General features: G+C 45.2%; 1 protein-coding gene across 3 annotated transcripts in view; it reads left to right on the plus strand.

The window, feature by feature from the left end:
* The first annotated feature begins 400 nt into the window (after positions 1-400).
* The window catches only part of B9D1 (B9 domain containing 1), a 391,264-nt gene continuing 364,325 nt past the window's right edge, over positions 401-27,339 (plus strand). The window contains exon 1 of one of the 3 annotated variants that reach the window (XM_069645673.1): positions 401-554. In XM_069645673.1, the coding sequence (XP_069501774.1) occupies positions 489-554 (66 nt within the window). In that variant the 5' untranslated portion in view covers positions 401-488. The remainder of the gene's footprint in view (positions 555-27,339) is intronic. The other 2 variants (XM_069645671.1, XM_069645672.1) reach the window with 2 other exon arrangements.

The raw sequence follows: 27,339 nt of genomic DNA on the forward strand, positions 1-27,339 counted from the left end.
ATACCTCCCCACGAGAAAACAAAAAAAATATAACTACGTGTATTCGTTTAAAGTGGGATACTGGAAATTTGCGTGTGAAGGGAGGAATGCTCGTGCTCTGCCCCAATGCACAAAAATCACCCTCTTACACGTAACGAATCCAAAACATACACCGAAATATCCCCAGCTGTACACCGCTGCAATAGCTTTAGGATTTACTGTAGGCCGAATTTGCATGGTAAATGAGGAATGACAGTGTCTGGTCATGATTCTGTCTAAAACTGCTATCCCTCTGTGGGCCAGGGGAATACAACCACCCTTCCCGACCCGCTTGTGTCCTGCCTTACAAAAAGGACACATTGATGACGTACGCAACCTGATGCACGCACGTGACTTTCCAGGCACGCCCGAGCGTGCAGTCCACGTGATGAAGTTGTGGTGGAGCGTTGCTAAGGTTACGTTTCTCGGATGGGCATTAGTCACTAACTGAAACTTACCCTTCCTGAAAAATGAGCGGCGCCGGGACCCCCAGCGTGTTCCTGCTAATGGTGACGGGGCAGATAGAAAGTGCGGAGGTGAGGAAAGGAGATTGCACCTCGAACCCAGAGGCTCTTTTGGACAATTGCCACTTTGAAAATGGAGCTTGCATTATATAGTCCCAATCCCGCTCGAGGCTCGTTTCTTATAGCTGCATGTACAGTTGGCTCACTCATAAATCGGGGCAATTATAGCCTGTCCTTTATTCCTTGCCAGGCTGCCACAGACCAAGCATGCACCCCAAGTGGCTTTCTCTGCCTGATGTCCAGTATCTCTAATCCAGAATATCCCAGACGCTTCAAGACATTCTCAATAGGTGTTCGTTTCGCCTCCTCAAGCACACTCCAGGTGTAGTTTAATGGCAGCATACAGCACCAGGAGACTTGAGAGGAACCGTACATAATACGTAAGGGGGACATCCAAAACAATAACATTTAGCTTTTTTATTTTTTTTTACAGAATAATTCACAATTAAATTACTATAAATTCAGTTGCATCGTTAAAACCGCAGAAAAATAAAACAATTATTTCAAGGTTATGCATTTAAACCACCCAATTCATGTTAAAAAAGAGAAAAAAATCGCACAAATAAACATATCAAATTGATACATAACAAGCATTCGCAATGCCAAATAGTTTTGGTGTTCACTGTTTTTTGCATTAATAGGTACCAGGGTGCAAGGAGGCGTGTGCAAGAGAATGAGAAGGAAGGAGAATAGAGTAATAGCCTAATAAGAACTAACTGTAGCTGGGAAATGGAAAGCTGGGCGCCTGGCTTGCTTTTTTATAACGCTGCTGATTGGAGCAAATATTGTTGGGGAACTTCTCACTGGGTATCAGTATCCCTTGCTATGCCAACCAGATATTCTAATTTCAGAACTCTCATTCCCTCTCTCTTCTGTAACAATCGTTTCAGCAATGTTGTGGCACAAGTGCAACATTATGAAGTAACATTCGTTGTATTGTTGAAGGGCCCTTTTTCCCGATTTCCCCAGCAAGATTCTGCAGTCACTGCCCAACCACAGGTGAAGCTCTGGAGACAAACACCCCACACTTGGGTTACAAATACTTCACTACTTATCACCCTATGTTTAAAGTGAAAGTGATTTATAAGTGATGGCATCAGTTATGTAACTATTGCTTTGGGCAAAACGTCTTTAAGTTTGGCTGAAGAAGGGTCATTTTTATGCTGAAAGCACAAACGACCAGTTAGCCACCCAAATATGCCTTCTTCTAAAATTATTCAAATATGTCACATAAAATGTCTCTTATTTTCAAGTTTTATTTGATAAGCAAGCAAATGCTCATTTTTTTGAAGGTTCCTTTTTCCTCAAATGATATATAATGCATGACTTTATGAAAAAGAAACATGTTATATTTTGCTGTGTCTTCAAGTCATGAAAGTACATTTCTAAAACCCAAAGGCCATTTTATGTTAGGCTTCCAACGAACTGCAATCTAGGATCTGTAGCCTTCCATTGAAGATAGGGGGAGAATAACAATAAAATTGTATTATTTGAGCGCAACACATTTACAGCCGTTGATTATGATGTGTGCACTTTCCAAGTCATCTTTTTAAAACTGAGTATTAATGTAATCCAACATGTGGGTGAGGAAAGGGCAAGTGAGTGATTATGATTTGCCGGAGATGTGGGAAGAGAGGTTGCTGGCCTGGAGACTGTAGAGTGTGTCTTCCCTGGTCCTGCGAGGAGGGGGCAATGAGTGAGAATGATTTGCCAGAGATGTGGGAAGAGATGCTGCTGGCCTGGAGAGGTTGTTTGCCCTGGTCCTGACCCTGTGCTGACCTTGTAAACATTTGGAGACCTGTGAAAATGCTATTATACAGAGGCTCTGCTACTTTAGGACTATACAGAAATGCTGCAGTAAAGGTTTGATGTGTGGTGTGGCCCCAGGGCCCAGTCCATGCCCTGGCGTCCTTGGGGTCACAGCGTATGTGCCAGACCTTATGGATTTCTAATAATTACAAGCATTGCTTGGAGATTCTTTTGGCAGGATAAATAGCCCTTGGCTGCAGCTTTTGATTTAAAAGCACTTTGATTTGGACAAAGTGGCCAAATGAATACACCAAGTTTTCATGAGCCACAATGATCCTCTTTTTAGGGGCTGAGTGGGTGAGGATAATTGAACACAACATCAAAAAGATCCCACAGATCAGCTTCCTTCCCTTACCGCTCCGAGTGAGCTCCCCTAGATGTATACACGTTTTAATCCTTTGCATCTTTTACCCCAAAACAAGGGCTCTTAACCATGTAGTTGTTGAAAAAATATACATATTTTAATATTTATCACAACATATCATCAATTCAAATACACAATGTTAAACACATACATTTGTTCAAAACACATACTTGGCCACATATTATTGTGTGTGCATTTCCACTAGAGGCATAACAATAAACCCATCGAAAACCTTGCTTATGCCTTTCTAAGGTGTATTCTCCACAAGGAGCCACCGTTCTTGTTTATGCCCTTCCCAATTTATACGGGCAAAAAAGGAATGTGCCAACACTTGATACAACAATGTGTTTCTAGAACCAACATAGAAATATATCTCTTGAAAAATAGGCAAGGCAAATATTCCCTATTGCATACCCTGTTGGTGCTGTCCTCAGGGCACTCAAACTTAGTTCATGTTCTGGTTTTCACACACTGAATGGTATGCCACCATTTGCAATCTCTCTAAAAAAACAACAAACAACTTAACTTAAAAACATGGTTTTCAACTTTGTGTGCAAAAGAAATGCTGTAAAACATCTATAACAACTCCATCTCTGTTATTTGTATAGGCAGCAGGGATATATTCATTCTTAAGTGGTATCATTATTGACCACTTTCACACTTTTCTATAACATTAGACATGATTCACTCTCTTCATATCTTGTGTCTATAATTACACATTTTCCCTATAGGGTCTTCATTTCATTAGTCTAATGTTCTTTAAACAAAAGCGACTTATCACTCTAATCTATCAATGGGGAGACACTTATGATGTTATTTTAAACCTCCATTAATCAGGTGCCCCTCTATACTTATCTCTCAATCATTTGTGAGTCACACATCCTGAATGCTCACCTCTTGTTGAATCTTCAACTGTTATGCACTTATTCAAGTTACTCGTGTATCTGCCATATAGGCCTAATTGCCTCCCAATTGTGTTCTTTGTCACAGGCCAAAAAGAACCGTCTGCTATTTAGTACACGGTCTTGGTCTGTAACAGACCACCCATTGATAGATTAGAGTGATAAGTCTCTTTTGTTTAAAGAACATTAGACTAATGAAATGAAGACCCTATAGGGAAAATGTGTAATTATAGACACAAGATATGAAGAGAGTGAATCATGTCTAATGTTATAGAAAAGTGTGAAAGTGGTCAATAATGATACCACTTAAGAATGAATATATCCCTGCTGCCTATACAAATAACAGAGATGGAGTTGTTATAGATGTTTTACAGCATTTCTTTTGCACACAAAGTTGAAAACCATGTTTTTAAGTTAAGTTGTTTGTTTGTTGTTTTTTTAGAGAGATTGCAAATGGTGGCTACCATTCAGTGTGTGAAAACCAGAACATGAACTAAGTTTGAGTGCCCTGAGGACAGCACCAACAGGATACGCAATAAGGAATATTTGCCTTGCCCATTTTTCAAGAGATATATTTCTATGTTGGTTCTAGAAACACATTGTTGTATCAAGTGTTGGCACATTCCTTTTTTGCCCGTATAAATTGGGAAGGGCATAAACAAGAACGGTGGCTCCTTGTGAAGAATACACCTTAGAAAGGCATAAGCAAGGTTTTCGATGGGTTTATTGTTATGCCTCTGGTGGAAATGCACACACTGGCCCTCATTACGACCCTGGCGGATTTTTTCCGCCATCGGCGGACTTTTCCGCCATGGCGCAAAGTCCCTTTACGCCATGGCGGATGGCGGACTTACCGCCCCATTCCGAGGTTGGCGGGGCGGTAAGTCCCCATTGACCCATTTACCCTTCCCCATTCCCATTTCGGCCCCATAGGGCTCAATGGGAGTGGGGAAGGTGTTAATTACGCCACCGTACACTACGGTGGCGTAATTAACACCGAGGTCCCATAGCGCCATGGATTTTTACGCCCGCAAAAAGCGGGCGGAAAAGTGACCATGGCGCTCTGGAAACTCGTAGTTGGCGGTAAGGGGTCGGCGCAGCTAACGCTGGCGTAAACCCCTTACCGCCAGGGTCGTAATGAGGGCCACTATAATATGTGGCCAAGTATGTGTTTTGAACAAATGTATGTGTTGTTTTTAACATTGTGTATTTGAATTGATGATATGTTGCGATAAATATTAAAATATGTATATTTTTTCAACAACTACATGGTTAAGAGCCCTTGTTTTGGGGTAAAAGATGCAAAGGATTAAACGTGTATACATCTAGGGGAGCTCACTCGGAGCGGTAAGGGAAGGAAGCTGATCTGTGGGATCTTTTTGATGTTGTGTTCAATATCCTCACCCACTCAGCCCCTAAAAAGAGGATCAAATGAATACACCATCAAAATAAAGCTTTGGGCCACAGGGCCCCCAAACACCATGTTGAAATGGGCCTCAGCAAGCCTTGATACAGCTTCAGCCGATCCTGCTTATAGGCCCAGATACCTCAGTGTAACCACCATGTTGATGGTAGGGTCTTATATGTTTCCATTCTGTTCATACTATTAAAAAGCTTAAACAATGTCTTGCACTTTCTCTATCAGATTCTCCGCTTGTGGGTAAGTGGCCATTGTTGGCTCTTTTTTACTGCACCTACACGAGACCCCTACCCTGCTCCTACCTGTTAATTGTCTGATTGAGCTGACTTGTGTCTTGCCTCCAAGTCTTCAGGTCTAGGAGGAAGCAATTGTGCCTCTGACCATAAACTGAATTGGCAAGTTAAATGTGGTTTTATTATATACTGTTTAAATTGCAAGGGTGTCTATATAAGTATTTTAATTGCAAACTTGTTTAAACTTGAGTGGGTTTAACATCAGCATGCATTAGGCATCATGTAAAAGGACAAAGTTTACCCATAAGAAAGTGGAAGCATATTCCCATGGTTTCGTTTTCACCCTGTTGTGCTAAATACAATAGGCCTGATTTACAAAGCGTTTGTGAATTGGGATTTCCCATTGGAAAATGCTTTTGTAATTCAGGCCCAATGTTACTGAAAAAAATGTCCTCCAGAAAGGGAGTGTTTTGTTAAAAGAAACCTTTTTGGAAATTGCATTGTGGTTTCCCTGTCTGCGTTTGAAGTCCGAATGCATTCAATATAGGTAGGTATTGACTGTGCTCTGAGCATTCTGATTGGTTCAAAGGAGGTCAATAACGGTCTCTGGGTGCTAATACATTTCACTCTAACGTGTGAAAATAACTTTCTAATGCTTCTTGGGGAAAATTATGCTTGAAAAATACCTTTTTTAATTTTTTTTATTTGATTTAGCTGATCAACTTTTCAAATACAACTTGTTGAGTTTTTCCATTCGAAACACATTAAACAAATATAACATAACATTTCATGATTCTTTCGTTAACAAACATTTCAAATCTAGACATTATATACAATATAAAAGTATAAAAACACGTATTCTAATTTAAGAAATTACACCATTTTCTTCAGGCAATACTTCATCAAGAAATTGTACTATAGACTTCCATACAGTGAATTTAATACTTTGAAAGAGCATGATCCATATCTCTTTATCTTCAGCAGCATGTAAGAGATTTAGCTTGTTAGATGGATGTTTCTCTCGTTGAACATTCAGTTGAGGACAGGAGATTATGACATGTTGTAAGGTTTCCTTTTCTGTATGGTTTTTACAAAATCTACAGAAATTCATATTGACCAGGTCGTCCAAGGCCATATTGGAGGGGCAGGCTTCATTGGGCATCATGGATGCCTGTAGGCTACTGCACCCGCTGTCTTGCGAGTTTTCTTTTGACTCTACAGTGCATGACTCGCACTCACAGATCGACAGATGGCTGCTCGCTGATTGCCTTATTGGGCGTATAGACACGATGGAAATCTTACATAGGACCTTCCCTGATCTTTCCAGTCACTTGCGTGGTCTGAGAGACACATGATAAGGCACATGGCAAGGCACATGATACATGATAAGGATGATTATGGAAACTCAAGCCTGATGCATTGCTCGACCCTGTCTTCCAGACTAAGCGTGGTTCTAGTATCGACAGATACTTTGAAATTAACACTGCGACAATGGACACTCAATGACCCTGTGGGAGGCCTTTAAGGTCCACATTTGCGTGGCGTGGCCATGGTGAAAGAATCTGGGATCCTCAAAGCAATCTGCCATAATATCCGAGAGAGCGAAATCCTACTTGCTAGACTTGAGGCGCAATACGCTGCATTTCCTTTGACTGTCGCATTCAGAGAGATCGGGCTGCCATTGACACGTTTACGGAGCAGGCAGACCGGGAGCACAAGTTCTTAGACCCCCGGGCTGCGAGACTGTATGGAGAGTGTAAACAACCTGGCAGACTATCTGATAACGAGGCATTCCTTGATGACCACCTGCTTTCGGTGTTATCCAACAAAGTCAGAGAGGCGCTAGATAGCCCGATGTCCAGCAAGGAGATACTCTGTGCCATAGAACCGCTTACATTGGTCAAGGCCCCCGGTGTTGATGGTCTCACCATTCATTTTTATAAATGTTACAAAGCTCGCCTGGCCCCTTGGCTGTCCGCCTTGTGGCAAGATTACTGTGGGAAGTGGTCATATCAGTATTACTGAAGCCCGTTAAACCTGCCACGCATTGCGCCTCCCATCACCCCCTATCACTGATAAACAGCAATGCGAAGGTCTTCGCCAAGGTGCTGGCCCTTCGATTTGCTCCATATATGATCCATACTATTCACCCCGATCAGGCTGGGTTAATTACGGGCGCTCTACGACTCTTACGCCTTTTCAACATTTTGGCCAGGATAAGACCCGGAGGCGGCGGCGCTAGACATGCAGAACGCCTTCGTCCTGGTGGTTCCTGTGTGCTGTGTTTGGAGAAAAATGCAACTTTGGCCCCCGTTTCATCCCCCATTTCATCTTGTGGGTAAAACTGTTGTATGCTCTCCCAGTGGCCAAGGTCAGTGTTAATGGACATTGCCAGGGGGACTACGCAGGGCTGCCCTTTTTCGCCCCATATATTCGCAGTGGTGATGGAACCCCTCGCTGACAGGATTCGCCAGAAGCAGTACCATAGTGGCATTAGAATCATAAGACAGCCTGAGATTATCTCTCTATGCAGACGACCCGTTGCTATATGTACGCAACCCTGATGCTAACCTCTCTCCTATTATGCAGAATGTCTTCCACTTTGGCACTCTGTCTGGGCTCAAGGTCTGCTGCGCCAAGTTTGAATTGTTCCTGCTGACAGACGCCACAGTGGCCCAGCGGGACCTCCTGGGGTTAATCTGGTCCCCAGCGGACATCAAATATCAGGGTGTTATCATCTCGCGCCACCAGACTACTCTATACAAGCAGAATTATGGGATAGATCTGTCGGCGCTCTTGCAGAAGCTAAGTATTTGGGCAAAGCTACCAATTACAGTGGTTGGACATGTCTCACTCCTTTTAAGATGGTGGTTCTTATGCAGCTACTATATCGATTCCTCAACATCCCTCTTTGGCCATGTGCGGAGCTGTTTGAGAAACTTAAATCTGCGATCAACAACTTTCTACGGCATTCGGGTGCTGTCTGGTTGAAGTGGGACACGCTGACTTGACCATTAAATCGCTGAGGATTGGCCATCCCCTCATTTTGAAAGCTACTGGATTGTGGCACAAGTGTAATATGCAGCATATTGGTTTGATCCTGACAGTCCACTCGCTCATGTCAGATTAGAATGAAAGGCGGCCGGAACTCATATGCTCCCTGGTTGTGCCCCCACTAGTGCGGACTCTGGGCATTACTGACCCGGCTGGGGTTACGATATTTGCATGGGGCAAAATCTGGAAGCAGGTGAGTGTCCCCAATCTGTTTCATGGTCACCTTCCCCTCTGGAACGTCCTACCGGGGGACCCCCCTGATGGATAGAGTGACTGCGCACAGCCGGTTGGCGCCCTGTTTTGGCTTCCTCCGGGATGTGTACAAGATCGTGTACTTCATGGAGTGGCAAGACCTACCCGAAATCTTGAGGAGGCGTCCCACCCGTTGGCTACACTTTGCTGGCCTCCGCCGAATGATCAAGAACATGTGGGAAGAGTTTCCCTCATTGCCACCTACGACCCGCTATTAGCATTGGTCATGGAGGGCACCTCAGCCCGTGGAAGATTTTCAAGGTTATATAATTGGCTACAGGACAGCACATGCCAACCACTACTTGAGCTTTGTGGGATCTGGAGTAGAGACCTGGGTATAGACCTAACAGATGAGATGTGGGACTCTGTATCCTTAAATTCTAGAGTTCGTCTAATCCAATTCAAACTACTGCATAGATTTCACTACACCCCCACTAGACTACACCTCATGTCACATGATCGCTCTTCTAGGTGCCCGAGATGCAACACTGATCAGGCAGGATATATTCATATGATCTGCGCCTGTCCGAAAATTGTTCTGTGAACGGGGTATGTGTGATGGTATAGGAGATGCTTGACTGTACTGTTGAACCTTCCCGATGACATGTTTGTTTCATGAGTTTACATCGCTTCGGTGCAGCTATAAGAGACTGGCTGGACTTTGTATGTTACGAGCGCTACACTGTAAACTGTTGTTGTCGTTGCGCCCTGGTAGTCCCACTGTGGAGTAATGGCTTCATGCTGTCACATGGGCCTCTAACATTGAGGAACAATGGGTCACTACGCAATTGGCTGCCAACAGACATATGGCTCCCATTCCGTACCTACCTGCAATCATTGAACATTGACAATACTGGTGATGCAGATGCCCCTGCATGCATTAACTTGTAGTACTCCCCAGTATGGCTCTCGCTCACCCTTTGTTTACCTCACAGCTCATATATACACAATATGCCAGATACTAGCACCGGGTCATGTATGATTGTACCGCTGTGAAACTGTTTCAAGATGTACTGTTCACCTATGTCCCGGTTGTAATTTCAAACAAATTTAAATAACTTTAAAACAAACAAAAAAAAGAGTTTAATGTCTTTCTATAAGCTGTTGCCCCAACCCATCACATCACTTCAAGCTCCTCACACACTACCCCACCACGTTTCACCTTGCTCTTCACTCCTAACTTATTACACCTATCCCTTTGCCCTATTCCATTCATCCCCATACCTTCACACTCACTCTTTCACCTACCCTTTTCACTTTGAACTTTCACCCATACCTATTATCCTTGTACTACATGTAAAAAGCATCCTATGAAAATACTTCTAGTTATTTAATTAAAAGAACTCCATGTGTAAGTTACTGGAGGAAAGTGAACTGAAATAACTGTGCTGACATAGCTAGAACTGGCATAATCGCATATACATCATCGATTCACATGCTCCCAATGGTTTTAGGTCAGACTGAGGGAAGTAGAATGCTGCTGGTGCTAAAAGGCCAGCAGTGGCATTCCTGCCCCCCCTTTTTTAACCAAGGGTTTCCATTGTATCTTCCTTATCCCTCCCAATATATGTCCTTATCCCCATCTCACCTGTAAATCCTACAAAGAGAATCCTGTAGCAGCATTTTTAACAGCTGCCTTCCATTGCCCTCAATATAATCTAACAGAGCTCCCAGTCAATCAGATCATTAGCATATTGTTGTCTCTAACCCAGCCTAGGATTGGTTCTTCCATTGTGTAGTTCGTTGGATGTGGCCCGATTGGTTTGTTTGCTTCATTTGAACTTTAGGCGTATTATTATCTCCTCATTTGGCCATAAAGACTCCATTCTCGACTGGTTCTCCTCCTACCTCTCTAATCGCACATTCTCAGTCTCCTGGGGTGGCCGCACCTCACCTATCTTTCCTCTCAACCACGGTGTTCCCCCAAGGTTCTGTCCTTGGCCCCTTTCTCTTCTCACTCTATACTTCCTTCTTAGCTCCCATTATCTCCTCCTTTGGTGTATTACACTATTTCTATGCAGATGATACCCAGCTCTACCTTTCCTTCTCCTCCTTCTCACCTGACATCCACCTTAGCTCTCTTCTTGCCTCTCCGCTATTAAATCTTGGATGTCCTCTCACTTCCTTTCTCTCAACTCAGATAAAACTGAGCTCCTTTTCTTCCCTGCCAACACTCTTCCTCCTCCCTCTCCTCCTGCCTTCATTCTCTTCCCTCCCTCCCAACTCCCCTTCTCTTCTCATGCCTGCAACCTCGGTCTCCACATCGACCACCACCCCTCTTTCTCACCACATTTCTCCCAGTGCTAGATCTTGCCGCTTCCACCACTACAACATCCGTAAAATTCGTCCTCTCCTAACCTTTCACGCTACTAAACTAATCACCTCGCTCATCTTGTCCAGACTCTTCTACTGTTCTACTCTCTTCTTTGGACTCCCCTTCTCACACCTCTCCCCCCTCAAAACCATCTACCACTCCGCTATCCGCTCCTTCTGCCTTCTCTCACCCGACAACCCCATCTCCTCTTCCCTTGACTCACTAGGATGGCTCCCTTTTCACTCCCAGCTTTAATTTAACTTCATCTGTCTAGTTTTCAAAGCCCTCTATTGTTTTGCCCCTCCCTATCTACCGTCCCTTTACTTTCTACACTCCTTCTCGTTCTCTCAGTTCTGCAAATCTCTTCCTTCTTTCTCCTCCTCCACCCTGTGCCCCTTCCCGCTTCCGCTCCTTCCAACTTCTCGCTCCTTTCCATTGGAACCGCCTTCCCCTCCCCGTCCGCTCTACTACCCCTCATTTCGCACTTCTCTAAAATCCTACCTCTTCCATTCACCCCGCTAGCACCTTTTTGAGCTTCCTCTCTCTCCGCTGAATCCTCCTCCTCCTCCTCCTTCACCTTCTAACCGTCCTCTCTCACTTTAGTCCCCCCCCACATGCATTCAACCTCACCTTCACCTTCTAACCGTCCTCTCTCACTTTAGTCCCCCTCCACATGCATTCAACCTCACCAATCATGTTAATTGTTCTTTGTACTGTTTTCTGGTTTGATTCAATGTCATGTATTGCATGTTGTAATTGCTTGTTCCTCATGTAAAGCGCCTTGGCTTAAAACGCTATATAAATCTAAATAAATGCAAATTACCTCTTTGTGTATTGGTCAGGTCTTAACTGATGTCTAAATTATTTAATGGTGGATGTCACACCTTTATATCTGGATCAAGCCCTCAAACATTTTAGATTTGCAACTGTGGACGGATGTTCTTCCGTGGTACTTGCTGTTTTGGATGACTTTGAATGCTACTTTGAAGCGATAGTAGACAAGCTTTCTTGCAGTTAATTTTGGTTCCTTGCCTGGCATTCTGCAAATTTCCATGAAGCTGTGAAGTATATCTGCATATACTTGTTGCCTACGTTCTTGGTGTTTCGTCTTACTCTGTTGTTATTTAAGGAGCTTTTACAAGAGGCATGTTCTGTTTTGCTAAATGCCGACCTTTCTGGGGCGTGCTAGAAACTGTTGTCAGGGAGCAGGGGATGGTGAGCCCAGGGAATGTCACTTTCTCCACTGACGGAAAGGCACTTTGGGTAAACACAGGAACAACTCAGTAATATTTTGCATGGCCCCTTCATCCAAATTTCCCTAAGTGGCCAAAATGTACAGTTAGCAACACTGTGCCTGAATCATTTCACTGGGCCATTCGTCTGAAGCATTAGTGGAGTGATTGTATTTGCTTAAGTAGTGAAATCCCATAGGCCTCGGAACACTCGGGAAATCACATTTAAGGTTCGCTGCATCCTTTGAGGTGGGCATTCTCGGCACTCCTTCAATGCCAGCATATCTTGTACTACAAATAGATATTGCCCATAAGGAAATGGTCCAAAGTAGACTGCTGCTACTTCTCCCAGATATTCGCAGGCAGAGGTGTCATTTGCAAAGTTTGAGAGTGGTTTTTCATGTAGTACCCTGATGTGACGGGTCTGTAGGACGTTTTCAAACTTTTTTATATAAAGGCTGGTAAGTCACACCTTGTGTAGCATGAGTTACTTAGTGGCTACCATGCCACAATGACCTTGGTGTGCATTTTATTCAATCAGCCTTTCTCTTATGGAGTTAAGGAAACAATGGGTTTATTTCATAGCAGGAGTCTGCCTGCTGTAATGGAGAGTTCAGCTTGTATAGTCTTGAACTCTGCATTTCCTTGACATGGGCTTCTGGCATTTCGCTTGATATTTCCTGTACATGTGTCCAGGGCAAAGCCAGGACCAACTTGGCCCACAGCATCAGCGTGGCATCTGTTTTGAGATGGCCCAGTGGGACAACTAGGGCTTCTGCATGGCGTATGATGTAGTTGATGGATTTATTGTCAATTACTTGTGGCTGTGCTCGGGCAAACGGTATCAGGAAATTAGTAACCAGGATTCTGCTCTTGTCCTTGTCCTTGCCAATGAATGATTTTGAATTTGTTGTCCGCTAGACCTTGATCCCAACCCCTCCTCTTTGTTAACAGAGGCACTGTTACGTGTGGATTATGAAGTAGCAGAGTTCTTAGGCTACACACCAGCCGGAGTCAGCAGGTAAGTTTATTCCAAGTATTTTTTGGTACATCGACACTGGCACATCCCATCCAGCCAGCTTCCATATCTTAACTGTCACACTTGGAACTCTAAGAGCCACTCACACAAGCACACTCCACTCTGACATAGGTATATTCCACACACCATGCTGTCCATGACATCAGGACCCATAACTCACATTCCAATACCTTTCCCTCCGTGCTACCTAAAACAAAGAAAACCCAAGAACAAGCTCCTCACAAAATCAAAGTGTGGCCAGCACGCAGATAATATAAGAAACCACAGCAACACCAATCCAGATGGATACATGGGCCAATACTCGAACCACCCTCATGGAAAATGAGATGCACCAACACCCCAAAAACCCAATGAAGAACACACACACAACAGGAATTGTGCTCAACCCACACAACCTACCAGCAATGCACACCCAATATGCAGAAACTCTCTACACAAGAATTCTCTACCACCGGCTCCGCCGCTACACCGCACCTCTCTGCTAACACTACACCACACCCCACTCCGTCCTCACCAATTACCAAACAATGAAGAACACCCACCGATATGGAAAAAGGGAATCAACCTTCCCATCTCAACAAACCCAGGACCGATGAGGAACCCACAAGGACAAAAGAAATAAAAACTGCACAGCCACCTGTCCCAAGCTGCCACTCGACACCTCAGGCCTGTTACATCGAAGCGTACCTTTACCTGTAACGGGCATACCTGAACTATCCAACATGCCCACCAGTGCACTAATACCTTCCATCCTGCGCTGCTCCCTAGAGTTGAGCCTCCGGCCTGCCACGCCCGAGCACAACCTGCTCAACTGTGAGCAACACATAGCACAAACTATAAATCTCACCAATGGAACAGAGAGAACATCCCCACACACCAGACTCTCTAACAACTTCACACCTGGGAAACCAGTCACCCCACTTCCCTTACACTCCTTTGAAGGAAATAACCAGTATCCTCAAAGAACTTGCCAAGAAAACTTGCTCCCAGAAAAAAAACACTATATACCAATAACACCACGACTGAACCAATAGTCACACCCACTGCACCTTGACTGTAACCAACAGTCACATGAAGGCGAACGTCCACAAATAGCATGACCCTCGCCGCAATGAGAGGCAATAATAGACTCTCCCAAAACGGGAATAAGGCCAGGACCAAGTGCGGGTGAGCTCAAGGGAAGTTTTATCTAAGTCAAATAGGGCATGCAAACAACTCTGCAAACTCCGAGAGCACTCTGCCTGACAATCGGAAAGGCAGGCGTTTATATTTACAAAAAGTGTCATAAGCACCTACACCCTATAGGAGGCACATGTACATGGGGATTGGGTGGCGTCGACTAACTATATGTGCAGCTTTAATGCTTTGCTTTGTGGTTGGTAGACACCGCCGGGTGCCAACTGTGGGTGGGCAGGTCAGCAGGGCTCATCTGGGAGGTGCTGTCAGGCCAGGCGTGGTCAGTGTCATTGATGGACGTCTTTCTTGGCTTTCTGCCCTAATTGCCAGGCACACCCCATTCATTCAATGCTGCAATATCAGTTGTCCTGTAAATCCTACAATAGGTTATTCTACAGGTTAATACAACACAGGAGGAATGCACATTAGGTGGAATACTTTGACGATACATCAATACATGGTTACTGTTTTCCTGTTGACTAGGTATCATGGGCCATGGGGTCGGGTCTCAGGGCACTGGGTAAGCTGTCCGAGCTTTAGGTCTCGTTAGAAGTAATGACAGATGCTTTTACACAATGTTGGTGCAATATTAGGTGTCTTATTTTACAAGCGCCATTAATCTGGGGTGAACTGGTGGGTTGTGGGACCTATGAGGGGGCACCTCTGGCCTTTGGTTATGGCCGGGTTTTACTGCTGGGCTGTAAATAATTCAGGTGGGTGGTCGTGGCCATGTGAGCAGCGGGGGAACATGAATGCTTGAAGCGGCTCCAGCCGAATTGGGGGAGGTGAGGCGGTGTAGCTCGGGCCTTTGCTTTCTCTGGCAGGCTTCAATGGGAAGGGAGGGGAAGGGACCTTGGACATGCCCACGATGATATTCTCGTATGCTGCAAATTATATTGAAAACAAAGGGATTTGTATAATGTATAATGCTTATTGATTTCATAAAGGGTTACCCGTCTATATTCTTTGCACCGTTACATAGTCATTTCAAACATGTTAACTTATACCAACATTTCTATTAATCACTACAGGGTGAGTGTTTGCAAAAATAGCAGCTCTTGCATTATATGGTAAACTCGATACATGAGGTAGCATTGGGGTTGGTGGAGCACGCAGGAGCAACAGACCAATATGGTTGACGGCAGTAATACACGTTAAACTCGTACATTCACATTTGATGGCATTCTATGTATCTCTTTAAACAATTTACATGAGCTCACAATACTGTTGCGCTTGTGTTCCTTTGGACTCTAGCAGCATCAGGGCAGTCATGCCATAAGGACTTGGTATCACTCTCTTTACATTACTCCTAGAGAAGCACATAGTAGGAGGCCAGGGGCACTGAGTGTTTGCACATAACTGAGGGGGTTTGAGTATCGTGACCATTTTGTCACACAATAACACATTCTTCTATTCTTACGGTGTTTGTAGATTTTTGACAGGGGGTCGTGCAGAAGGAATATCATGGTAATGCAATATATATGTATAAACAGTTTCTTGGTATAGGATTGAGGCTTTTGTTTCATCGAGGACGATTTACAGTTATTTTCCAAGCCAGCCTCGCTACCCGGGTCACGCTGAGGATAATGATGCACTGCGGAAGGTGAATGATACAGTGTTTGCTCGAACACTAGCTCATGTCCGACTGTTCGTGGGAACGGGCTTTCAGCGGTTCTGCCAGGGAGCGGAGGCAACAGGGGTAGGAGAGGACTCTCAGAAGGTGGGGGCCGTGCTGCAGTGCACGAGGAATCATGTCTTAAGATGGCGTTTTGGTTTTCAAAATGGTTTCCAGGACCTAGCCTAATACAGTATGTTTGGTCAATGTGTCGGCCAGTGGTCCACCCACCACCTGGGCCCTGGTGGCAGGGGTCCCCTGACGAGTCATGGACGTCACAAGGAGGGGACTGCAGGGGAGGGGGTTCTCTTGGACCTATCCTCCCATACATTTCCCCCCTTTCGTTAGTTAAGTAACAAATACTGTAACTCCCTCAACCTCTGACGTTACTTTTCATCAGCCACCGCTTCGTCCCATGCCGGGGTGCCCTTTATGGGCATCCACACCCTTCACACCCCCTCAGGCTTTCCCCCCTTCTAGCATATTCGTCTGGTGTACAAGTCGGGTATATACCGTCCCTATCTCCCTCCAAATCCACCCACACCTCCTCATACCATTCAAGTTCCCGGGGCTCTCTAATTGTTGTGTGCCATAATCTGTCTATTATATCCCCACTGTGGTATACTGGCACCATCTGGTATTTGGGGCCCACCCGCTTCACCTGTTTACACCTGAGCTTCCTGCATAGCTTGTACTGTACCTCGAGCATTGCTCATTGTCACCATCAATGTACCATTTGGTACAGCGTTTGCACAACATCGAAGGCCCATCTGGCACACACAAAAAATTAGAAGCAAAAACAGTACTGTGGGCATTAGTAGTTTGACAGTCATTCTCAGCCATGATGGGACCCAGGAGAAGAGGTTGTCGAACCACGTGCTTGCTTCTGCCCCACCTTCGGTTTTCATTCTTTCTCCTAGGTTGTGCACTGCTGCGATCACGTGGGACAATGTACCATTATCTGCATCTTCAGAAGGTACAAAAGTGCAACATGCACTTCCGATTTTTCGCCAAACACCTCTGTCCATCGCTGTTAATAGGTCTAGGACATACCTATTTTGCATTGTCATTAGCCGCAGTGCTCTCAGCTCTACCTTGATCACGTTGACACCTTCTTCTGTGTCGTTTGCTAACTGAATTGGCTCCCAGCTGGTTATTTGGAGCCGTTTAGCATTTGCCCGTGCCTGGATACTTGGAAGGAGTGAGGCAAAGAAAGTCTCTGCAGAGCTAAACAATCGATATCTGTCTATGATCTGCGCCAGTAGTTCTGAGGATGCTTTGGATATGTAATTGGACGATCGTCTGTTTCGGGACAGCATTTCTTCCTTATTGCCTGAGGACAGGACATACATTTGTGGCTCTTCTGTCGGTTGGGCCTTGCTTTCATGGGTCTTTCATTTTATCTAAACCCAGGCCATAATACTTGTCATACTTCCTACTCCCCACCTCCCTTTTCCTTCTATTATTTCTAAGGTATCTCCCAGCTTCATGGGCGAAGTGTAATCTAGACCCCCCCTTTTCCCACAACCCCCTCTTTCCATTCATCATACAGAGATGCAAACTTTTCTGCCATCTTTTTGTTCTCTTCTTTTATTTTATGATGTAATGTACTGTCTGCTGTAGGGGTGGTTACTTGTGTGGGCAGGGTAGTGGGGGTATTGTAAAGCCACGATATGACAGAATGGTTGCGGTCATTTAGGCTGTGGGCATTGTAGTTAGAGACGTTTGGCAGGGGAGTTGTGCTAACGTTCATTTCAACACTGCTTTTCTTGGAGTGGTTGATTGTTTTGGGCGGTTTTGTGTTATAGCCCCATACAAGCTGGTATCCGTTCCATACTAAAAAATCACCTTCTTTTGCCCTTTAAGTTGTTTTACTTTCATTTGTCATATTACTTCCGCCCCCCCCTCCCTCGTTCATCTCGACAGAGATATGCTATGAACCAATAAGTGCTTATGCCTAACAGTATCACAAAGAATAATCCGAAGCACACACAGTCCACATTCATACGAATATCTACAATGTTTTACTGTAGCATCTCTACATCTAGATATTCTATTGCTATCCATTGCGGGCTGCCCGTTTGTTGCCATGGTTGTTCCTATTTAAAACATAAAAGTGCATTAAGTATATACATGTAAACATTTCATTTTGTACTGTACCTACCAGAGAATTATAGGGTGAGAGAGTGAGAGGGACGGGTGGGGACGGGTGCAGAGAGAGATAGAGATAGAGCGAGATAGAGAAGAGAGCGAGACATTTTCTCATTCATATTTGATCACTTTTTTCATATTTCATTTCAATCATTAATGCTATTCAGTTATCTTTTTCTTGTGCCTGTAAGTCAATTTGTTCGTTAGCATATTAATATACCGGTTACACTTCCTTTTACCTGTACCTTTTCATTCAATATTTTCATTTGTTATTGTTTGCTGTTTTCTGTGCCTCCTCATTCACTTCCTACTGAACATTATTGTACGCCCTCCGTACATCTGTTAAATGTATCCAGTACCGGAGTTCTTTGACCTTGACAGCGGTGGGAGTACAAAAAACTACCTCGTATGGGCCATGAAACCTTGGGACATCCCACCTACGCACAAAACATCTAACATAAACGAAATCCCCTGGCATTAGTTGTCCTTGGGAGACCCTGTTCCACAAATGACACAGCTGCGTTCCCTTCTTCTCTTGTAAATGGCGGTGAGAGTTGTCTTGAGATTGCACGCGCTGCCTTAGTCAGTTTTTTCAGGTAATCGGTAAACTCATCTCCTAAAATCGTGGTGCTTCTTTGTGCATCTGAGTGTCTACGCAGCGGAGAATGTGCTGTGTGCATTCGTCTTCCCGTCACAATCTCGTGCGGGAACAAGTGGTGGTCCTTACTTGGCTAATTTCTCAGCTCGAATAGTGCAAGGGGTAAACAATACACCTAGTTCTCTTTGAGTGAGAAACATAGTTTAGACAATCTTCCTTTTAACAGGCCGTTGGTCTTCTCGACAACGCCATTACTTTGAGGGTGATAAATCGAGCAAAGCTTATGTTTAATCCCCAACAATGCAGTAACTTCTTTGAACAGCTCGTTCACAAAATGAGTGCCGTTGTCTGAGCGAATCACGTTGCAAATTCCCCAGCGGGAACACCTCTCTCACTAGGATTTTATAGGATTCCCAAAGATACAATATCTGTAATAGACGTATGGGCTTGGCACTTGACGATTGCCACCATTGTAGGTTCTTTGAGTGCCTCAATTAATTCCTTTAACTGTTGTACTGGAGTCCCATCCGCCCTGCGAAACCCTCTCCGCCCCCACCGGGCCAGACCACCGTGCACGGTGGTAGTCATGTAGGCTGAATCTGTGTATATTGTGACTGTGCATCCCTTGGCTGCACATAATGCTTCAATTAGGACGATAAGTTCTGCTGCTTGGGCCAAAAAGTGCGATGGCAGGCGATATTGTACTAGCACCTCGTACTCACCTTCTTCTAATCTCACTACCGCCATTACCACATGTTTTTCACCTGTATCCATGTCAATGGATGATGATCCATCTACAAAGTACACTTCTCCTTCCATTAGGGCATTTTCACTTACCACCGGGCCCTCTCCCTGTTCTTCTGTGTATGTTGCACAATCGTGCTCTTGCATGTCTTCTAATGTACATTGTTCTGTGATGAATGTTGCTTGGTTTACTGTTCTGCACCTTACTATGTGGATGTTGGCGCTCGACAATATTCTCTCGTATGCTGTTGCCCGCTGTGTTGTTAGTGTGCTTTTTGATCTCTCCAGTATTGCGAAAAGGGAGTGTTCCACAAATAATGTAACAGAGCACCCCATTACTATAGTGGGACTTTTCTCAACGGCGAACGCGGCGGCAGCGAGAGACTGCTCGTACGCGAAGTGACCTTGCATTACTGCGTCTAGCGTGCCACTGTAGTAAGCCAATGGCTTGTGTCCCATGGATGTCTTTTGGGTCAACACAGCTGTCATAAGAGTTCCTTTTGTAGTGGGAAAACGGGTAAAATTCGCGCTCATAGTCCAGGTTGGCGAGTACTGGAGCACTTGAAATTAACTGTTTCAGTGACGCAAAGGAGTTGCTCATTTCTTTTGACCATTTTATTTCTCTGTTCTCCCGCTGGGCCTCTTTGAGTGCTTGTAGTAAGGGCCTGGTGTATTCTGCGTAATCCAGTATCCATGCTCTGCAATAGTTGCACATTCCTAGAAATGTTTGCATTTGTTTTACTGTTTTTGGCTCTCTTACTGCTGTGATCGCTTCTACTCTGTCAGGTATTATCTTTTTGCCATCCTTTGATATCAGCTGTCCCAGGTATAATACCTCTGGTTGACAGTATTGTAGTTTCCCTCTGTCCACTTTGTATCCTTTGTGGGCCAGCAGTCTTAGGAGGGTAACTGAGTCCTTCCTTCACTCTTCCTCATTCTGTGCGCAAATGAGCAGGTCATCTACGTACTGAATGATGGTGCTCTCAGCTGTCAGGTTTCCCAAGTCTTCGTGGAGGATGCGATTGAATATGCTGGGACTCTCACAGTTACCCTGTGGCAACCTGCAATGTTCATATCTTTTTCCCCCCTAGTGTGAATGCTGTCAAGTATCTGCTTTCTTCTGCCAAAGGAATGGAGAAAAATGCATTTTTCAAATCAACTACTGTGAAATGTGATGCGTTTTTTGGGATACTGCAAAGTATAGATGCAGGGTTCGGGACTAGAGAAAACTCCTTTTGTATGACGTCATTTAGTGGGCGTAGATCCTGGATCATCCTCCATGCCCCTCCCTTTGCTTTCTTGATCGGGTAAATGCAAGTATTACATGGGGAATTTGAGGGTATTATTATTCCCTGGGCCAATAAGGCACTTATCGTTTCCTTTATCCCTTCCTCAGCTTCACGGGAGAATGGGTACTGTTTGACTCGGGGCAGGAGTGCTCCTGGTTTAAGCTTTATTGTGACTGGGGTAACTCTGTGTAACAACCCTACATCATGGGGACCCGTAGTCCACAAGTTGCTTGGCACTAATTTCATGTCATTATCAAAAAAGGAAGGTGGTGCTCCTACAACTGCCATCAATAGTACGGGCACTTGTCTCATTTGTATCAAGATATCACAAGGTATTGCTATTTCCATTATTATCTCTCCGTCACTTTCTGAGTCAGAAAAGAGATCCTCATCTGATAGATCACGTAAGGCAATGTCAGCATTGATGCACAACACAGTGCGCCATTCACATCCATCTATGTCCATACCAATTACTGCAATTCTTTTGGCTGATATCTGTACCGCATGCAAATCTAAAGATATCACTGAACCAGGTGCAATGTCTGGGCGTACTATTGGGCGGAAGATGAATTCTGTTGGCACCCGCCACTCCAACTTTTTTAGCTCAGGTACTACTCGGGCTAGTGTTTTTCAATCCTTCAATGAACACATTTGGGTCTACCGGCATGCCACGTATCTCTGGTGCTGTTGCTCGCGCATGTACCACCAGCATTACACGCAACGGGCATATTCCTGGGGTGGAGCAAACTATTCCTATTTCTGTGAATGATATAGTCATATTGAGCTTGCTGAGAAGGTCCCTTCCGAGCAAGTTTATCGGTGACTGTTCATAATAAAGTAGGGGTGTCCTCACTGTTTTACCCCCCACTGTCACATCCAAATCTTCTGTGTAAGGAACTTCGACAGCCCCAGAGAACCCCTGCGTCACCAACCTATGGTTAGGTAGCGGAAACTGACCCTCACGTATGCATGATTTTTCAGCTCCCGAATCCACCATAAATATGAATTGCTTGTCTCCTATCTGCGCCCCTACTAATGGTTCCTCCGCTGCATTGTAGGTGGTAGATAGAATGGGACACGCAAGTGTTCCCAGTGGGCTGTCCTATGCTGGCTGCCTCATGGCTCCCCCTTGACTAAAGACATTGCCTGACACTACTGCTACACGGCTGTAGGGGGCTGGGGCAGGTGCCAGTTCACAACTGTTGCGAAAGGGTTTCCTGGTGTGTATTGCATAGGTTTGTCGTTCTGTGGGTGGCCGTGTGCTCTATTGTGTTGAGCTGGTCTTTGGTCTACATACCCTTGCTCTTGTTGCCTCTGCTGTCTTCCCATTGGAAGGCTGTATGGGCTCCCTGGGTGGGGGTTACCGTATTGCTCCATATCCTGGAATCCGTTGTTTGGTCTGTTCCTACATTCTCGTGAGAAGTGCTCCCGCAATTCCAGCAGCTCCCTTGTGCGCCTCTGGGACCTTGCCCCCCCATATCCTCCATTACCACCGTACCCCTGCCCACCTCCTATGCGACCCCTGTACCCACCTCGTCCCCCTCGAGGGGCCCAATCTTGCCAGTGCGGACCTCCGTACGGCTCCTGTCCGTTCCACTGTGGTTGCCCCGCTCCTGCCCAATTCACTGCCATCCTCCCCTGTATTGCTATCAGCCCCTCCTCCTCCTCTTCTCCCTCCCTGTTATGTGGGAGCGCTGCTACTGCTGCAGCGACCTTCACCAGTTTCGTTTGTACTAACTTGGCCTCATCTGCCAATCTTTTTTGTGCTATTTCTTTTTCACGCTCTTTTATTCTTTTGCAGTGGTGGACTATTATACTCTGTATTTCGGGCCACCCCTTCGCCTCAATTTCTGCAATTTTGTCAAGTGCTTTCTGTACCTCTTTAGGCAGGCCTCTCTTAATTATGAAATAAAATAATGATGTTGACTGGTACCAGGGTGTGCCCGTTTCCGCTCTCCACATCTCCTGTACCCGGAAAATGTAATCCATAGCATCTTCCCCCTTATTCATTGTACATTGCATAACCGACTGTAAGTCTGGTGTGTCTGGAAATGTTTCTCTTAATGCGTCCCACACTCGTGCTCGCACTGTGTTGAATGAGGCACCATCATGGCGGTCACAGTCTAGTGTTATCCCAGAGAAACCAGCTTTTACCCACACTCTGTCTGCCTGGTCCCCAACTGCTGATACTAGCCGGCTTTTCACATCACCTACCGCCAAGGGGACTCCAGCTGTGTGTTTCTCGAATGCATATATCCGCTTACTTGCCCCTCCTGACAGCGATGGTAACAGTTTAACAGTTTTAACAAATTGGCCTTATCCAGCTGAGCCCAGGGTATGTAATTTGGTCTCCCTCCTCCCCTGTGTATCAATGGGAGTTGTAACTTCCCCTTTGTCACTTTGCTTGTACTCACCTTCGTTCCCTTCTTTCCTAGTGGAGCCATTCTCCCCAATCTATTCCTTAATCGTCCTGTTCATTCCTCATCATTGTTCTCCCTAAAGATCCACCATCCATCCTCCCGCTCTCTCCTCCCATTGCCGCGCTTAATCTCTCACCTTCTTCTTCATCGTCCTCCACATCACACCACAAGTCCTCTCTTCCCCAAGTCCTCTCTTCCCCCTGTGACCATTATTTCATCATGCGCATGTTCACTCGCCTCATCTAGTTCTATTATTCGCGTGGGCGCTTCTTGTATTCTGAACAATATTTCCCCCTTCTTCCACCCCTCCTCAATTATCCTGTCATGGCTCTGTGCCCTTGGTGCTTGCTCTGACCAGGCAACATTAGTCCCACTTTGCTCACAAATGTTTTTAATTCTTGATAATTCTTCTGTTGCTAATGAAAGCCTGGAATCTAAATCCTTTGTTAGCTTTTCTATGTCTACTGTGGGTGTACTTATCTGTCCACGCTGTCTATGGTTTTTATACGGCGGGGGTGCAGTCGGGCCATGGGTTGTTGTAGCTGGAGTAGGGGGCACATATGTGGGGTCACTATACCCCTCTGCGGGCACTGGTTTATTAAGTATAGGGTACAACTGTGTTGCTTCACCTGGTTTTCCTTCCTCTATCATCTCTTTATCATCTTTGGGTATCAGTAATGGGTTATTGGTGGTGGATGGCAAATTGGTCCCTGACTCCTTTTTGAGAGGGGGAACTTCTTCAAACAATCTCCAGAGATCTAATATCTCCTTCCTATTGTGGAACTGCTTCCCCTTATATTTCATAAAAATGCAGGTAGCTACCATATCTAGAACATTTTTGTCGAACGATTCTCCTTCTGGCCATATTTGGGGCAGCCCTTCTCCCTTTAACTCTGTGACCCACTGATCGTGGTATTTTCTAATGCGTTCAGCATACCCAGGTAAACTTTTACAAATATGGGCCAGGGGTGTTTCTGTCCCCATTGTATGCGCTTGGCTTATATATCACTATATATATATATATATATGTGTTTTAAAACCATGTGCGTTTTCAACACCTGGGCAATAAGGGAGTGGGTGTGTGTAGCTTATACTTAAAATAGCTTAGGGGGCACATACAAGAGCAAACCACCTTTTGCACACCACCAATATTTTCAGCATAAATATTCAAAAGAACCAGCTCAATTTGTTGGGCTTACCACCTTAGAATGTCTCCTGGTCACACTTACCATGACCACGCCATAATCATACACATTTTACCATTTACCAAAATCGCCATAACATGGCTACGTTTTAACACATGTAATGCATATACAATGATAGTCAGCACTCTTATTAACAGTTAACCTTTTAATCTTTTTCCTCCCTCCCTAGTTGGCCCCTTCTTCCTTTGTTTGATATGAGGTCCCCCTTTTTGCTCGAATCTCTTTTTGTTTTTGCTCAGTATTAACCTATTTTTATTCATAGACCCAGAAAGAATGAAAGAATAGCGATTACTAATATATTCACTGTGTCTCCCTTTTTTACCAGACACCTTTATCTTATTCTCCACTTGTTCATATATTCGCAGTACTAGTCAAGATAGCACTATGCGGCTCCGCCTTCTACCCCCTTGCAGAGCCAGGTTCCCGTCTCTTTATCTCTTTTCACTTTTTGATCCTAATGGCCATATGCAAAGAAAAAGTAAAGAAAGTGTAGGATTGCTTTTAGTGGTCCCAAACGTGTCCCCTTTTAAATGACCTCGTTTTTACCCTTCTCCCTTCCCCTACTCCCTTTATGATCACTCGCACTTAATACTCACGTGCCCGTCTTGTACCGAGAGTCTCCGAACTGGGTTCGTCCAGGCGGCGCTGCCACACGCTCAACGGCCAGCCCCAGCTCCGACGAGCGGTACTCAAAGGGGATTTTTTGAAACTGGATCCCGTACCCTTTCTCTATTGTGTGCGCACTTCCAGGTGGGTAGCTTTCCGGAGCAGGCGTACCGTGCGTCTCCCCTTTCGACCGGAGATTTTCGTGCCAGAGGGGATGGAAGGGATATATTGGGAGATGTAACCACGCAATTGGGGTCACCACTGAAGACGAGCGTACCCAAATAGCACGACCCTGCCCGCAATGAGAGGCTTCATGGACTCTCCCAAAATGGGAATAAGGCTAGGACCAAGTGCGGGTGAGCTCAAGGGAAGTTTTATCTAAGTCAAATAGGACATGCAGAGAACTCTGCAAACTCCGAGAGCACTCTGCCTGACAATCGCAAAGACGGGCGTTTATATTTACAAAAAGTGTCATAAGCACCTACACACTATAGGGGGCACATGTACATGGGGATTGGGTGGCGTCGACTAACTATATGTGCAGCTGTGATGCCTCGCTTCGTCGTTGGTGGACACCGCCGGGTGCCAACATGGGGTGGGCAGATCAGCTGGGCTCATCCGGGAGGTGCTGTCAGGCCAGGCGTGGTCAGTGTCATTGATGGACGTCTTTCTTGGCTTTCTGCCCTAATGGCCAGGCACACCCCATTCATTCAATGCTACAATGTCAGTTGTCCTGTAAATCCTACAATAGGTTATTCTACAGGTTAATAAAACACAGGAGGAATGCACATTAGGTGTAATGCTTTGACGATACATCAATACATGGTTACTGTTCTCCTGTTGACTAGGTATCATGGGTCATGGGGTTGGGTCTCAGGGCACGGGGTGAGCTGTCCGAGTTTTAGGTCTCGTTAGAAGTAATGACAGATGCTTTTACACAATGTTGGTGCAATATTAGGTGTCTTATTTTACAAGCGCCATTAATCTGGGGTGAACTGGTGGGTCGTGGGACCTATGAGGGGGCACCTCTGGCCTTTGGTTATGGCTGGGTTTTACTGCTGGGCTGTAAATAATTCAGGTGGCTGGTCGTGGCCATGTGAGCTGCGGGGGAACATGAATGCTTGAAGCGGCTCCAGCTGAGTTGGGGGAGGTGAGGCGGTGTAGCTCGGGCCTTTGCTTTCTCTGGCAGGCTTCAATGGGAAGGGAGGGGAAGTGACCTTGGATATGCCCACGATGATACTCTTCTCGTATGCTGCAAACTATATTGAAAACAAAGGGATTCTTATAATGTATAATGCTTATTGATTTTCTAAAGGGTTACCCGTCTATATTCTTTGCACCGTTGCATAGTCATTTCAAACATGTTAACTTATACCAACATTTCTATTAATCACTACAGGGTGAGTATTTGCAAAAATAGCAGCTCTTGGATTATATAGTAAACAGGATACGTGAGGTAGCATTAGGGTTGGTGGAGCACGCAGGAGCAATAGACCAATATGGTTGACAGCAGTAATACACGTTAAACTCGTACATTCACATTTGATGGCATTCTATGTATCTCTTTAAACAATTTACATGAGCTCACAATACTGTTGCGCTTGTGTTCCTTTGCACTCTAGCAGCATCAGGGTAGTCATGGCATAAGGACTTGGTATCACTCTTTACATTACCCCTAGAGAAGCACATAGTAGGAGGCCAGGGGCACTGAGTGTTTGCACATAACTGAGGGGGTTTGAGTATCGTGACCATTTTGTCACACAATAACACATCCTTCTATTCTTACAGTGTTTGTAGATTTTTGACAAGGGGGTCATGCAGAAGGAATATCATTGTAATGCAATATATAACAGTTTCTTGGTATAGGATTGAGGCTTTTGTTTCATCGAGGACGATTTACAGTTAATTCCCAAGCCAGCCCCGCTACCCGGGTCACGCTGAGGATAATGATGCACTGCGGAAGGTGAATGATACAGTGTTTGCTCTAACACTAGCTCATGTCCGACTGTTCGTGGGAACCTGCTTTCAGCGGATCTGCCAGGCAGCGGAGGCAACGGGGGTAGGCGAGGACTCTATGAAGGTGGGGGACATGCTGCAGTGCACGAGGAATCCTGTCTTAAGATGCCGTTCTAGTTTTCAAAATGGTTTCCAGGACCTAGCCTAATACAGTACGTTTGGTCAATGTGTCGGCCAGTAGTCCACCCACCACCTGGGCCCTGGTGGCAGGGGGTCCCCTGACGAGTTATGGACGTCACAAGGCGGGGAGTCTCTTGGACCTGTCCTCCCATACACACACCAAACTACATCTTGACGGTAATCAACAGTCACACCAACCACGGAACCCACCCGGCATTCCATAGCCATGCGTACTGTA

This window comes from Ambystoma mexicanum, chromosome 2p (genome assembly GCF_040938575.1).
Source record: "Ambystoma mexicanum isolate Mex_15411 chromosome 2p, UKY_AmexF1_1, whole genome shotgun sequence".
Taxonomy (NCBI): domain Eukaryota; kingdom Metazoa; phylum Chordata; class Amphibia; order Caudata; family Ambystomatidae; genus Ambystoma; species Ambystoma mexicanum.